At 54.1% G+C, this 15461-nt stretch overlaps 1 protein-coding gene across 1 annotated transcript in view; it reads left to right on the forward strand.

Annotated features, from left to right (window-relative positions):
* Nucleotides 1-14862, forward strand: part of NEURL1 (neuralized E3 ubiquitin protein ligase 1) — a 79664-nt gene extending 64802 nt beyond the window's left edge. The window contains exons 4-6 of the mRNA XM_044240433.1: nucleotides 7004-7693; nucleotides 11509-11655; nucleotides 12362-14862. Of these exons, the coding sequence (XP_044096368.1) occupies nucleotides 7004-7693; nucleotides 11509-11655; nucleotides 12362-12600 (1076 nt within the window). The 3' untranslated portion in view covers nucleotides 12601-14862. The remainder of the gene's footprint in view (nucleotides 1-7003; nucleotides 7694-11508; nucleotides 11656-12361) is intronic.
* The last annotated feature ends 599 nt before the right edge of the window (nucleotides 14863-15461 follow it).

Here is a 15461-nt window from a genome sequence, read left to right on the forward strand (position 1 = left end):
GTGGCTGCCAGGGGCTGAGAGGCAAATATTAGTTTAAGGAAGTCGAGCGAAACTCGGGATGCGGGAAAGAGCGGAGGATGCTGATGGCGATTTCTTCCTCTTTGCTAGTTTTCGTTTCTTCTTGATTAAAACAAGATTTTATTGTTCCTCCTGCTTCAGGGACTTTTCCTGCCACTTCTCTCTGCTCACCCTCAATTCTGCTGATCCTATCAGGGCTCATCACCAAGCCCTCCCCTCCACCAGGAAGCCCTGATCTCCCCTGTTCCTACGACTCTTCCTGCGCCTGACCACCCGAGGCACACGGAGGTCTCGGTGGTACCAGCAGTTCTGCATCATGTACTGTCCTGCTCTTTAAGAAGACATCATAAGCCCTTCAAATATTTTGTAAGGAATGTTATTATTGTGCCCATTTTGCAGATATGGCAACAGAGGCTCAGAGAGATCTGATAACTTGCCCAGGGTCACACAGCTTAAGAGAACTGGGCCTTGGGCCCAGGAAGGTGGGCTGTATTACTTCCTAGCTTCTCTAAATGTGAGTCCACCTGGTCCGCCTGCTAAGTCTGAGTATCTCCCAGGGGTGGGGAGTTGGCCTTCCTCCATCTTCCAGGGTGGAGCTCATGAGAGCTCAGGATGTCAGGGATCAGCAGCACATGTTGGGCACAGATAGGCCACCAGAGCCCTAGCAGTGTTGGCTGGGGAAGTTGGGGGGTGCCCAGCACCCTGATTCAGCGGTGAGTCTGTCTGCCTCACAGTTCCCTGAAGGCTCCTGAGGGCTTTGTCTCATTCTTTTGTTCATAGTGCACTCTGGTTTTTTGGTTTTTTGTTTGTTTTAAACCAGAATGAATTTATGAAAAGTGCGATCTTATATGATTGGCAATATTAGTCTATTTCTAATACCCAGAAATGGCAGTTTCAGATTTTCCACCTACAATCTCTTTGGCCCAAGATACAGTTTTGAGGTGCTTTGGAGAGACCAGGGGGTCCCAGGGTGGGGTGTGTGTGTAGCAGAGAAGCTGGGGCCTTGCAGGACTGGAGACAAAGCCCACATTTCAGAAGCAGGAGAGCTGAGCCAAGACTTGACATGGCCACTCACTAGCTGTGAGCAAGCCTTCCAGCCTCTCTGTGGCCCAACCACCCCGTCTGTTGTTTGGACATAATTAGACATGTGCCATTTACCTCTTGGAGAGTCTGTGAGGCTCAAGGATGTGGAAGAGTGTTTACACAAATGGCAACGGCTATTGTTTGTAGGTTAGAAAGGGATACTTAACTTAAAAATCCCACCAAATAGACAACTCATGAACCAGTCCTCTCCTTAGAGCGGGAAGCCTTGAAACCAAGTCCCTGTATGTGGGTGAAATTCAAACCATGCTCTCTAAATTGTTCCTTGGAACAAGATCTGTGGTTCTCCAGCTGAGTTCCTTGGGACACTGGGGTTCCAGAGGCATCTTGGAGGCAGCTGAGTTGGCAGGGCTCTGTGACCTCCTCTTAGACTTGAATCAGAGCTTTTGGTTCTGTTGGACAAAAGGATTTCACTGCTTTAAAAAAAAAAAAAAGTTTGAGAACCACTAAACCAGATGAGTCAGAATCTATATGTCTAAGATCCTCTGTCCATGAATTTTAGAGTCTGTGACTCCCAAGTGTTTCTGGGACATTCTACCCTTCCTTCCATGAACCTCACAAAGTATTTGTTTCTCCTAGCTTTCCTGTGGTTGGGTGTATATGGAGAGGGTGGAGGCAGGTGTGGGTTTCAGGGCGCTGCCCAGAGGGGTAGAGAAACCCCTTACCCGTCCAAGCCATGTTCCTGCCCTTGGGGCTCCTTCCCTTGCCCGGTGCTGGGTGCTGACCAGCAGGAGGATGTTTATGGAGACAGTAAATGGGCCAGCCGCCTTCCAAACAGGGGCCGGCAGATGCCCGCCCACCAGCCAGACAGCTGCCTCGGGCCGACCCCTGGTTAAAGATGAGCCAGGGCTGGGGAGGTGGGAATCTAAACAAACAAGACTCTGGGGCTGATGGGCGGCCCTGCTTTGAAGGAGCCCCTTGCCTGGCCCTGAGGGCCCTGGCACCAGTGCCCTGGCCCTATCTTGGTTGCCCTGCACTGCTGGCAGCTTGTGGGCCCAGTGGGTCCCTTGCCAGAGCTGGCCCTGGTGCCCTCAGTCTGGCCCCTCCTCTCCTCCTCTCCCTTCCTTTCTCCCCATTGGCCTCAGATTGTTCTCCAGGCATTTGCTAGCGCCGTTTTCCCACTGAGCGCTCCTCGCTTCTGTCCGTCACTCCGAACTCTCTTGTTCTTCAGGGCCCAGGACAAATCTTGTTTCTTCCAAGAGGCTGTCTCGGACTCACTGTGAAACGGGAAGGGCACCTCAGCCTCGGTTGGAGAGCATTATCTTAAAAGGGGTATTTATCCTAAAGAAGAGAAGGCTCAGGGGGAGCCAAGGAGTGGATGGGGGACGCTTCTGGATCCGTGCAAGGACAGCTTTCCTAGTTGTTGTTGTAGTTGTTCAGAGAAGGGGGACAGATAGCCTTGGGATGTGGTGAGCTTCTTGTCCCTGGGGGCATTCTAGGCAAGACTGGGTGAGAGCTTGGCAGAGAGAAATAGATTTCCTCTGGAGACACTAAGAATTTTGTAAGGAAATTATATTCAAATATTTTTACGCCTCCAAGCTTCGATCCTCCCACATCTGACTGGCTCCTTGGGGCCCAGGTGCTGGCTTCTCTTCTCTTTACCCACTGCCTAGGCCTGGGCACACAGCAGGTCAGTGAGTGGGTGACCTGAGTGCCACCTGGAGGGGAGGAAACCCTGGCCCTGGCCTCACTGGCCTTGTGGGGCCTGGTTATTTCCTCCCTGGCGCAAAGGATCGCCACTCCCCCTCCTGCCCTGCTAGGCGCCAGATTCTGCAGGAGCTGAAGGCTGACAAATTCCTGCCCGAAAGATGAAAGCCGGGACACGGAGAGGGTTGCCAGCCGAGCAGCATCTCCTGTGGCCTTGCGCCGCTCCCTGCTCCGGGCCCCGACATAAACACCTCCAAGGTGGGCAGCCATGTGTCCCCGGCCCGGGGGGTAGAACTTGTTGCTTCTGAATGGGCCAGCCCATCCTTGGGGTGACAGGTTGCCCTCTGCTCTGTCTCCAAGCGGGGACCCTGGGCTAAGCCTGGCCCCAGGGCACTCTCCTGTGGCTTTGGGGGCCTGGCCCCTTCCCTGGCTTTCAGTCAGCTCTGACCTTCGCTGGCCCTTCTGCGGAGGGCGCCCTGCCCGGCTGCTCCGTCTCCAGTGTCATCTATTTCAGGCACAGCTGGGCACACCGAGGGGGTGCTTATTTTGGAGATGGCCAGCAGCCTGTAGCTGCTTCCGACCCCGAGGGGCAGCCTGGCTGGGAGAGAAGACAGACTTGGGCTGGGCACTGGCTCTGGGGATTCCATTTTTAGCTGTTTCCCAGCATCTCCTGTACCTTTCTGCCTGACTCCTCCAAGATTTCAAACAAGGCTGAAAGGGTCATTTTCCTGCTCCTCCTCCTGTCTCCCCACCCCCTGCTGTTTCTCCTGCTTTCTCTTCTTTCCCCTCTCATCTCCGCTTTGTAGCTTCTCCTTCCTGGTCCTCAGTCAAGGATACCATTCATGACCCATGTGAAGTCCTACAGTCCGGTGCAGAATGCTCGTTACCTGCTGCAGGGGAACCTGACTGTGGTTGGCAGACGACCTGAGTAGGCACTGGTACCTGAAGTTGTCAAGTACCTCGGTCGCAGGGGCTGCCCGCCCTACCTCTGACCCTCATGTCATCATCGCAATACAGTTGTGATTCCCCCCGTTCTCTAGCTGAGTGACCTGGGGCTGGGAGGCAAGGTGGCTCAAGTGCTGGATTGGACATTTCAACCCAGGCCTGTATCACCCCAGAGCCCATGCACTCTCTTTGGAGCCCCGGGGCAGGTAAACCCTAACAGTGGCTCATACTTACCTCGTGACTACAAGGTGCCCTCAAGGTGACCTGCTAGGTGCCCTCTGTAGCTTACTGCATTTGGACTTCACTGCATCCGTGCTGAGCGGGGTGTTAGAGTACAGATGTTATACACCTCAGTGAATGCCGACTTCATGGCTGAAGAAGAGAGGCCCAGAGAGTTTAAGCTATTTATCTAAGGTGCTATGGACAGAAAATGATGCAGCCAGGATTTGAACCTCGGCTAATGACTTCAAAATCCTTACATTTAATTAACTATGCTTCTGTCCTGCCTACCAGTATATGGATTCGGGTTACCAGAAAACCCCAAATACCCTTAGGTTACATTATGAGAAATCTAGCGCAAATATCAAGGGAGGCGGTGGCCACACTGTGCCTTGGGCGGGTCAGGGAATATCTGGAGCACTGAGTCTGGTTCTGCTCATCGTCTAAGCGGTGGGAAGGTGTGTGGTGGGTCTGAGTATTCCCTGAGGGGAGTGTTTTCTCCATGGGGCTACCCCAGAGGTAGTACTGGCACAGAGGGACACTGAACCTGAGACATTAAGTAAATCTATCCAAGAGATCCTTGGATACAGGGAGCTAGATTTCAGTCTAAGAGAAGGAACTGCTTTCTTAGAGGAGCTCAGCAGTGGCTCGGGTTGCCTGAGAAGCCCAGTAGCAGCCACATTTAAGTACAGAAGGACCCCTGAAGGGGCAGAGCTTGGGAAGCACACATCCAGCCCCATTCAGAAGCCTGTGCTGACGGTCTGCCCAGCTCCATGGGCCCTGGACCGAGTGTCCTGAGTGTGCGGGGTGGGGTGAGGTGGGGAGGGGAGTGTGGGGATACTTGTGTGTGTGAGGCCTGTGACAGTCTCCTTCCTATAGACTCCGGCTGGCATCTCTGAGCCTTTTGTTTTCTTGTCACCCTGCTGTCCTTGTCCTTTCCTCTCCATCTCCAACCCTGGAGTTGTCTAGGGCCAGTGCCTGCAATGCCTAAGGTATGGGGAGCAGGGGCTGTTCTCCGGGGCCCCCAGTCAGCCTACAGCCTGTCCCAGGTCCCCACAACCGTCTCTCAGGCCTCCCCCTCCTATTTGGGCCACCTTGCCTCTGCCTCTCTGCAGCCCCCAGCCTCTCTGCACCATCGCTGTCACAGAGTCAATTCCCTGGAATAATCGCATTTTCCGGTTGGCTCCCTCCTTCTTGCCAAGCACGATGCTGGGAATCCCAACCAGCCAGGCCCCAAGAGGCTTCTCCAGGCAGGCGGCGGTGGGGGGCCGGGGAGGGGGTGGGGGCAGTGGTGGCCAGCACCCTCTCTTGCCGCAGCCCAAACAACACTGTTCCTGAAAGTTGCAGGGGGAGAACAAAAACAAGGAGGCTTTAGAGACGGTCTCTAGATTTAGCTGGAGCTGAATTCTGGCCTTAGCCGCCCATATTAGTCCAGTCCTCCAAGATTTGCTTTCAAAACCAGCACCCCAGCCATCCTTATCCAGGTCCTGGAGAGAAAGCATAGCTCCTCCCTTGGGGAGGCTCAGAGAAAAGGCTCCCAGGGAGGGATTGGCCCGTGATGTGGTCTACAGTGGCACTAACCAAATCTGAGGACTATGACTCCCACAGAGGGGGTGCAGGTTCAATAAAGAAGGAGGGCCTGAAATCAAAGAATGTGATACGGGGAGTTGGACAGACCTTGCTTCATTCTCGGATCTGTCACTTGGTGGCTGTCACGTCACATCTCTGAGCTTTATCTCCATAATGGGAACACTTCCATGGGATGTTTTAAGGATGAAATGCGGGGGTAATTTATCAGGCATGATGACTTTTATTATAAATGATAGGACTCCATAAAGTAGGACATAACACAGCCATTAAAAAAAATATGGTGTTGGAAACATGGTTATTGGCATGAAAAGGTGTTCAGGACATAGTGAAAAAGCTAGTTTTGAAAAGGAAATCTGTATAGCAGGGTTCTTAGCCTGGAGTCCATGCCCATGGATGGCTTTATGGGATTCACAGATGTCCTGAAGTTATCCACAGATTGTAGGAAGAATATGTGTTCTTCTGAGGACACAGGTCAAAGTTATCACATTTTCAAAGGGATTTGTTACCCATAAAAGGTTAAAAACTACTGGAGTTTATATAGCATGATTTGATTTTTGTATTAGAAAAAGTAACTGAGGAATATAATGGGGAAAAAAGCTGGAAGGTCCTTACCCAAATATTAAAGAGTATTTTTTCCCAGATAGTGGGCTGAGAGGTGATTATTTTTTCTTCTTGCTCATCTGCGTCTCCTACAAAATAGTCTATCTTGCTTGTATGATTAAAAAGAGAAAGAGGTTGGGCGCCTGGGTGGCTCAGTGGGTTAAGCCGCTGCCTTCGGCTCAGGTCATGATCTCAGGGTCCTGGGATCGAGCCCTGCATCGGGCTCTCTGCTCAGCAGGGAGCCTGCTTCCTCCTCTCTCTCTCTGCCTGCCTCTCTGCCTACTTGTGATCCCTCTCTCTGTCAAATAAATAAATAAAAATTAAAAAAAAAAAAGAGAAAGAGGTTGATTTCTAGTTAAGTCACTTTAAAAAGGAAATCCTGATAAATTTACTTAAGTTTTCACAGCCTCAGTGTCCTTCTGCAGCAATGATAACTCAAGAAGTAATTGTTAGGGTAAGATGAGACAATATATGCAAAGAGGTTTTCTGGGGAAGGGAGTAGGATGTCCGCAGTGCATTCAACAAATACTTACTGCTGTCTAGCTGCAGGGGATCAAAAGGGAGTTAAATTCATTTAAAAAAAAAAAAACAACTTTTATAAGCGTGGCATGTAGAAGGAATGTTTATTAATTTGGTGCTCCTCCTTCCAGCCCCCATCCTTTTCTTAAACAAACAGTTAGAGGTCCTTCGTGACTTTGTTTCCCCGACCTGCAGTTGAGCCTCCGCCCCAAGCCTCTTCCATGCTGTTCACAGTGCCGTGGGTATTTCACGGCGCAGACTGGAAAGGCTGGCGGCAGGAAGCGCGCAGGTGACGGGGTGGGGGAGGAGGGGACTGCTGGGCCCGCGTGACAGTCGCCCTGTCTCTCCCCCTCCCCTGCCGCAGACAGCGAGTTGGTGCTCCCGGACTGCCTGCGGCCGCGCTCCTTCACCGCCCTGCGGCGGCCGTCCCTGCGGCGCGACGCCGACGAGGCGCGCCTCTCCGTGAGCCTGTGCGACCTCAACGTGCCGGGCGCCGAGGGCGACGAGGCCGCGCCGGCCGCCGGCTGCCCCATCCCGCAGAACTCGCTCAACTCGCAGCACAGCCGCGCGCTGCCCGCGCAGCTCGACGGCGACCTGCGCTTCCACGCGCTGCGCGCCGGGGCGCACGTGCGAATCCTGGACGAGCAGACCGTGGCGCGCCTGGAGCACGGGCGCGACGAGCGCGCGCTCGTCTTCACCAGCAGGCCCGTGCGCGTGGCCGAGACCATCTTCATCAAGGTCACGCGCTCGAGCGGCGCGCGGCCCGGGGCGCTCTCCTTCGGTGTCACCACGTGCGACCCCGGCACGCTGCGGCCAGCGGACCTGCCCTTCAGCCCCGAGGCCCTGGCGGACCGCAAGGAGTTCTGGGCCGTGTGCCGCGTGCCCGGGCCCCTGCACAGCGGCGACATCCTGGGCCTGGTGGTCAACGCCGACGGTGAGCTGCACCTCAGCCACAACGGCGCCGCGGCGGGCATGCAGCTGTGCGTGGACGCCACGCAGCCGCTGTGGATGCTCTTCGGCCTGCACGGAGCCGTGACGCAGATCCGCATCCTCGGTGAGTGCCTCCCCCGAGGGCCCCTCCAACAGCCCCATTGACCGTGCCCTTTCCTGGTGGACAGGACCTATCCGGGGAAGGAGAAGGGGGTGAATCCGCCGCGCCCCGCTCCCTCGCGCTGTCTTGCCACCAAGTCACAGGCACCGAAATGAGTTCTGGTGGACTCTCGCTGGACCTTGTCCTTCAGTCTCACCAGCCGCATCCTGGGGGCGGGCAGAAAAGTTTGGATCCCTGAGTTTCACTCCCAGAATCTGATTAAGTCATGTCCCCACAGGTACATACAACTCAGTGATCACTTAAAAATGAGAAAAAAAGGTTTCCACCAGCAATTAACGTTCTGAGGCTCAGTTTCCATTTCTCCAAAATGGGAATTAAAGCCTCTGCCTCCTAAGGGCGGCAGCATGTCTAGAGAGGAAAGGGTTTGGTATGTGCTGAAGCCAGGTGTTTGTGCCTTGTGGTGCCTGGGTTGGGAGCCTGTGGGGAATCCGAGCAGAGGGCCTTGGAGGAAATGGGGTTGCAGAGGCCTGGGCTGTTATTTCCTGGCTTTGAATGAACAGAGTTTGAAGGGACTGGTGGATGTGGACTTGCCAAAGTTGTTTCTCATAGTGTTCTGTGAGGAAAAAGTTGGGGATTCTTTACTGCAGAACTTCTCAGAGCCTTTAGTATGCAGTGTGAATCTTTTTTTTTTTTTTTAAGATTTTATTTATTTATTTGACAGAGATCACAAGTGGGCAGAGAGGCAGGCAGAGAGAGAGGAGGAAGCAGGCTCCCGGCTAAGCAGAGAGTCCGATGTGGGGCTCGATCCCAGGACACCGGGATCATGACCCGAGCCCAAGGTAGAGGCTTTAACCCACTGAGCCACCCAGGTGCCCCTACAGTGTGAATCTTTAATGAGGCGGGCGGTGGTGGTTATCAAGTACAGCTTTTTTTTTCTTTTTAAGATTTTATTTATTTGACAGAGTGAGAGAGACTGAGAGAGGGAACACAGGCAGGGGGTGTGGGTGAGGGAGAAGCAGGCTCCCCACTGAGCAGGGAGCCCAACGCAGGGCTCTATCCCAGGACCCCGGTATCATGACCTGTGTTGAAGGCAGACGCCCAACAGCGCAGACACCCAACAGCTGAGCCACCCAGGTGCCCCAATGTACAGCTTTTTCTAAACTAATTTAACCAGAAATCTTTTTTTTTTTCCATAAAGCATCTCCAGGGACCTCTCTCTCCCCAGAATGTACAGGTATTCATGCTTTACAAGAGCGGGCCTCCTAACCAGCTGCGGTAGATTGGGCTAGTTCCATTAAATTCATTAGGAGGACCTGGTACAGATTTTTGAATCCCACCTGCTGAGATTTTGATTCTGTAGATGTTGGCTAAGTCCTGGGCATCTGAATTTTTTTTTTAAGATTTTAATTTTTAGAGAGCGAGAAAGCAGAGAGGAGGGGAAGAGAGAGAGAATCCCAAGGAGGCTCCTGATGCAGGGCTTGATCTCATGATCTCATGACACTGAGATTATGACCTGAGCTGAAATCAAGAGTTGAAGGCTTAACCGACTGAGCTACCCAGGCACCCCTCTGAATTGGCCGCTGCCTTCGGCTCGGGTCGTGATCTCGGGGTCCTGGGATCGAGTCCCGCATCGGGCTCTCTGCTCAGCAGGGAGCCTGCTTCCTCCTCTCTCTGCCTGCCTGCCTCTCTGCCTGCTTGTGATCTCTGTCTGTCAAATAAAAAAAAAAAAAAAAAAGGTTTGCTTAGGCAAGTTTGGAGACCTCTGGGCTTCATAGCCCCATCCTAGACCTCACCCCAGGAGGCTTTGTAGACAGGGTAATGTGTGTATGCAAGTGAATGTGTGTTATGCTCTAAAACTGGTATGTCTGTATATAGGCACACGTGAGTAACTAAATGCATGTGTATTTATGTGTGTAATGCTGTTGTTGGTGATTCTATGTTGGAGTTTGTGAAATCAGATAAAATAAGTGGGGACTTCCTACTCTGGAAAAAGACCAAATGAAGACAGAGTGAACCAAAAAATCTGAAAAGGAATTAAATGAGGCAAGATACTAAGCAGTTATTATTGAGGGAAGATAAATCGGGAAGGAATGGAAAGAAATCAGGAAGGAAAGAAGTTGGGGTGAAAATTTAGGGTGGGATAAAAAGAAATTGGACTGGGGTACAGAAAAAAAACCAGGCTGAGGTAAACAAAATTACAAAACTACTTGGCTACACTCACTGGGAGACACTGCTCCTCAGATGAAGGGAATTGTATAAGGGGAGGGCACTATCCTGCCTCAGCACCATCTTAGATAAGTAGCTTTCCACTGAGATTCCCGTTTCCCAGAGAGGCTTACTAGACACAGGAGGAGCTTACAAAAAAATCAGGACTTAAATGTCCTGAGAGGTAAGTGGGCCAATGTGGGTGTTAAGAGTAATCATCCAGATACATGCTAAACAGTGTATGCCAAACAGAGTGCACCTGGGCATCTGAGTCAGCAGATTGGTGTTTGGGGATCCTGTGGACTGCAAAGGAAAAACAAACCAGTGAATAGCGTGTGAAGGGTAATTATTTACAGAGGAGTGCTGTGCTTCGTGAAAGGCCTAAATGAACTAAGAATGGAAGGATCTTTTCTTTACTCCAAAACGATCACTAAGTTTCATACTTAATGACAAAATATGAGAAACATTAAAGTCAGGAATATGATAGGGGGATGCCTTACAGTGTTGTTCTGAAAATGCTAGCCAGTGCAATAAGGCAAGAAAACTAGGAGGTGTGAATTTCTGAAAGAAGAGGCTAGTTAACTTGAAACTATTAACGCCAGAGAAAACCCATGTGGCTATCTAATGCATATCCTTGGAAACAGTGACTGTTGACTTAGAACACGTGATGATAAAAGGATCTCAGGGAGCATTTATGTGTAGGGTTGTATGTTAGAGCCTTGGGAGAGTCACAGGTGAATACGATTTCCTGCTCTCAGGAAGTTCATCACCTGGGGAAACAAAGCTGGATACCTGGGCAAAGAATAAACAATACCCCAACTTTGTGGTAGTTTAGTCCCATGTATGTGGTGTGTGTGCCTGGTCAGTGCTAAATAATGTGGTTTGGGGGGGTAGACAAAGTTGCCCAGAGGAGGGGGTTTGAGGACAGTCCCAAGGGGCTCCCTGGACAGTTAGCTCTTTGGGGACAAGGGCACTGTCAGTCTTGTTCTCAGTGTTCTGTTTACACAGTGGATGGTACCTGATAGGTACCTGGTACCTTGTTGAAGGGAGGAGTGGCGGGGGTGAGGGGTAGGAAGAAAAGAGGGAGGTGAGGAGAGGAAGAGGGAGGGAAGGAAGGAAGGAGAGAATGTGGCACAGAATGAGCTTGGGAGATGCTGAAGGGCACCTGAAAGGTGCCATTGTAGTTGAGACGGTGGGTGATACCTGGGGGAGAAGTGACGGAGGGAGCACGGGGCCTGGACCCAGAGGGTCAGGCTAGGGCTGGAAGGGCCATGCCAGGTGGGAGGAGGGCGTCTTTGTTCGCTGGCATGGGAAACCTCGAAGGTGAGGGTGCGTAGGAAGGGTAGGGGTGGGATTCCAGGCAGGGGCTCGTTTGGACACTGCTGATGCAGTAACACCAGAGCATGAAGTGGCCTTCCAGTTTGTGGGGGGGAACCGAGAGCTGGGGCAGGGCAGTGGGCCTCTTTCTGGAATCCTGCCGTGAGCCCGCCCAGTGGCTGGGCTGTGTGGTGGTGCTGTGTCAGCCCTTTCTCTCCTAGGACCCTCTAGGAGAGTCACGCTTTCTCCCAGTGCGCCCCTCAGTGGCTCATGCATCCCTCTCTCCCCCTCTGCAGGCTCCACCATCTTGGCAGAGCGGGGCGTCCCATCACTTTCCTGCTCCCCTGCCTCCACACCAACCTCGCCCAGCGCCCCGGGCAGCCGCCTCTCCGACCCCTTGCTCAGCACATGCAGCTCTGGACCGCTGGGGAGCTCTGTGGGCGGTAAGTAGGCTGGCCACTGCAGTTCCGTGGTGCCCCTGGCGGACCCCCACACCCGAGACCCCCTGGCTGAGGCGGGAGTGTGGCCCCCGTGTCAGAGTTGAGCACTGGATGAGCTGGAGATATGCTTGGCGAACCCTTGTTGGATAGTGATTTCTTTTTTTTTTTTTCTTTTTAAAGATTTTATTTATTTATTTGAGAGAGAGAGAGTGAGAGAGCATGAGAGGGAAGAAGATCAGAGGGAGATGCAGACCCCCCCCCCGCCCCTGCCCCATGGAGCTGGGAGCGCGATGTGGGACTTGATCCTGGGACTGCAGGATCATGACCTGACCTGAAGGCGGTCACTTAACCAACTGAGCCACCCAGGTGCCCGGGTGGTGATTTCTTGGGTGAATCCCACCCTGTCCCTCAGCTGGGCACCTTTCTCCAGAGCACTTTCTAGCACACTGGGAAGAACAAAGGATGGCTCAGCGGGGGCCTTCCTTAAAAGACTCTGGGCCCCCTCCCTTCCTCCACCCCTCTTCTCCCCTCACTGCCTCATGGGCACCCTGGCCCCTCATCAGGGGCCTCCCACGCCCAGGAAGTGGGTTGTCAGGGGAAACAGGCAGATGCTAATCGATGGAGGGACAAGAGACCGGGGGCTGTCTTGCCGTGAACCTGGGGCCAGACTGGACCATGTACCTGCTGACTGGTGTCCCCTTGTCCCCAGGGACGGCCCCCAACTCCCCAGTGAGCCTGCCCGAATCGCCAGTGACCCCAGGCACAGGACAGTGGAGCGATGAGTGCACCATTTGCTATGAGCACGCCGTGGACACGGTCATCTACACGTGCGGCCACATGTGCCTCTGCTATGCCTGTGGCCTGCGCCTCAAAAAGGCCCTGCACGCCTGCTGCCCCATCTGCCGCCGCCCCATCAAGGACATTATCAAGACCTATCGCAGCTCCTAGCCCCTCGTGGCGCCCCAGCCTGCACGCCTGCCTCCGCAGGCTTTGGCCCCACTCCAGCCAAGGGGCAAGCCCACAGGGCCCCTTCTCTTCTTCCGCCTGGAAACTCTTCCCTTCTTCATTAAACATGGGAAACTGAGGCCCTCAAAGGTTTGGGGAGAAAGGGAGTATCAGGCAGGGAGGTGAGGGGCAGAAACAAATTGCCCAGCAGAGGGGAGGGGAGGAGTCTGCGCTCTTCCTGTCTTTCCTTTCTCTGCACCCACTGTACCCTGCATGCTGAGGGGCTAAATGGGGGTCTCAGCCTCTCCTAATCCTTCCCCATCTGGGGCAGATTTCTAGGAAGTCCTCTAGTCCATGTGAGAATTAGAAAACATGTCTCTTCCTCTGGGCAGATGTGTCCCTGAGCTAGGGCCTTCGGAGTATGGCCTGGACGTCAGTCTCCGTTTGTTCTCTCAGCCAGCTGTCCTTGAGCAGGGTACAACCTGCTTGACAGCAGCCCCAGGCAGGTAGCCCGAGCTGCTGCCTTACTCTCTGACCTGTACCCATCTTCTTCCTCTCTCCCTTGCCCCTCAGGCCTGACGGCCAGGGTACGCCGGCAGATACCTCTCACCCTGGGCAGGCTGCAGCGCCTGTGCCATGCCCCTCTCCCACTCACCGAGGGTGGGTGGATGGACAGGCCTGGGTCTCTGACCCTGTGCCCTGGCTGAGATGCAGAAGGGCCCTTCCTGGCCCTAGCCTTTCTGCCCCAGTCATCTCGCCAGATGCTGCCACCCAGGGACAGCCTCGCTGTAGGCTGGAGAGTAGCGCCCGTCTTCTGGAAGGTTCTCTAAGAGCAGGTTTGCCTTTGCCCTCTGAGACCTGTCCTCCCAGATCTCAGTGCTGTCCTGGGCCTGGCTGCTACTCAGACTGTAGTATCCCCAGGTGAGGCCAGGACCCTGGAGTGGGGGTGGGGTACCCTGGGGGTAACACCAGCCATTTTTTCTTATTTTTATTTATTTATTTATTTGGTTTGTGGGTTGTTTTTTGGGGGTGTATGATTGAGTTGCCAATCCCCTGGGGCCCCTAGACATGCTGCCCTGGTGTGCAGAGTGCCTGGTGAGAAAGGGCTGCAGAGGTAGCTCTCAGAATCTTCTCCAGGCTCCAGCCCCAAGTCCGTAGCCATCTCTGCTTACCATGAATTAGAACTCCATAAAAACAGGCTGAATTGGGAGGACTCCTGTTCAAGTGTGTCTATTTTACAGAGATGAACTGAGCTTCCTTAGTGTCCTAAGGCTGGTGGATCTCCCAGAGCCTCAAAGTGCCCTTCCTCTCCGGGCTGCAGCAGGGTCATCAGAGTTGGCTCAGCTATGTCAGGAGGCCCAGGAGCTCCCCCTTCCACAAGGAGGTACGCAGTTCTGGCAAGGCTGAAGGAGGGGAGCCGAGCTTGGGTCAGGGAATGGGGCTGAGAGGGCCTACTCGCAGTAGGGGTTGGGGAGGCTGTTCTTAGTAAGGCTCTTTACCCTCAGGAAAGATGAGGGAAGGGGCCAGGTCCCGGCCCCTGTGGATTATTTCTGGTTCTGGGGTGGCAAGCCCCCCCACCCCGACCCCTGCTCTTAGGCTAGTTGTCCCACCTCGCCAGCCCTACCCAACAGACTGTGGGCTGCCGCCTGCTCCCACACTCTTGGCCTAGTTTCCCCCCAGCCTCCCAACCCTCTGCCCCCTCTGATGGCTTTTCATGCCCATCAGAGACCACTCCTTCTGTGGCTGGCAGAGTGTGGGATTCGCATTCTAGACCTGGCCACTGGGCAGCGGGGTGGTCATGGCCGAGTCAGAGTCCTCAGCCTCAGCAGGCACCTCTGTAAAATGATTGGCGACGAGAGCAGACTTTCTGTGGGACTCTTGGGGCTTCTTTGGTGAGGGGCTGCTCTGGGGTGTTGGGTGGGATAGCACTGGGGGGTCAGAACGCCAGCCTGGGCCTTTGACTGCCCCCGCCTTGCAGTGGGCCTCCAGGAAGTCATGGTTCCACTGTGGGTCTCCACTTCCCAGTCACTGACCCTGGAGACCCCCTCCATGGGAGTCGAGGGTGGGGTGGGCCAGGCGGTGGCCCTGTCCCACCAGGAGTCTCCTCTGAGGCAAGGGAAGGTCTTACATGCAGGAGCTGTGTGGCCTGTGGTTTGGGGAGAGGAAGCCATCCATGTCACTGTCTCTGTTAGTGCTGGGATAGTTGCTGCCTCCTTTGTGAACTTGGGTCGCTGTGATTGTGAATAAAGGTGATTTCGTACCAGCCTGAGGGCTGTGCTGTGCTGTGCGGAGGGCTGGGGAGGGAGGGCCAGGATGGGGTTGGGGAGGAAGGGGAAGGGTCAGGTGTCAACAAGCAGGGAAGACTCCCTGGAGTGGGGGACAGGAGCATGACCTGGGGCTTGAACAGCAGGGGCCAGAATGCCAGGTAAGCCTTGTAAGTTGAAAGAGAGAAGCCAGTGCCCTTTGGTGCCCTCAGATCCCTGGATCCGTGAGGGGCAGGAACAGAGTCCCTGAGGCCTCCTCAGCTCTCTGTTAAGGCTGAGGTGGGCCCAAACCCGGCCCTACACCCTTGTGGGGTGGCACTGCCACCTAGGGGCTAATGGGAGGACAACAAATCCATCACGCAGGTCAGGAGGGGCCAATACTTATGGGGTGACAGCAGTCTAGAAAAGGGAGGCCTCTGGCCCCGGACCTTTAGTGAAGCTTTCTCGATGTACTGAGTATACCTGGTTGGCTGTAGAAGCTGGGAGTGGTGGAGCGGATCTAGGCACAGTGTGGGAATCTTGCTCATCTGTTGGGGCTGGGACTCCAGTGCAGAGCATGCCTGCCTTCCTGTCGTCTCTCCTGGGATGATGCTCTGGTCC

This window comes from Neovison vison, chromosome 2 (genome assembly GCF_020171115.1).
Source record: "Neovison vison isolate M4711 chromosome 2, ASM_NN_V1, whole genome shotgun sequence".
Taxonomy (NCBI): domain Eukaryota; kingdom Metazoa; phylum Chordata; class Mammalia; order Carnivora; family Mustelidae; genus Neogale; species Neogale vison.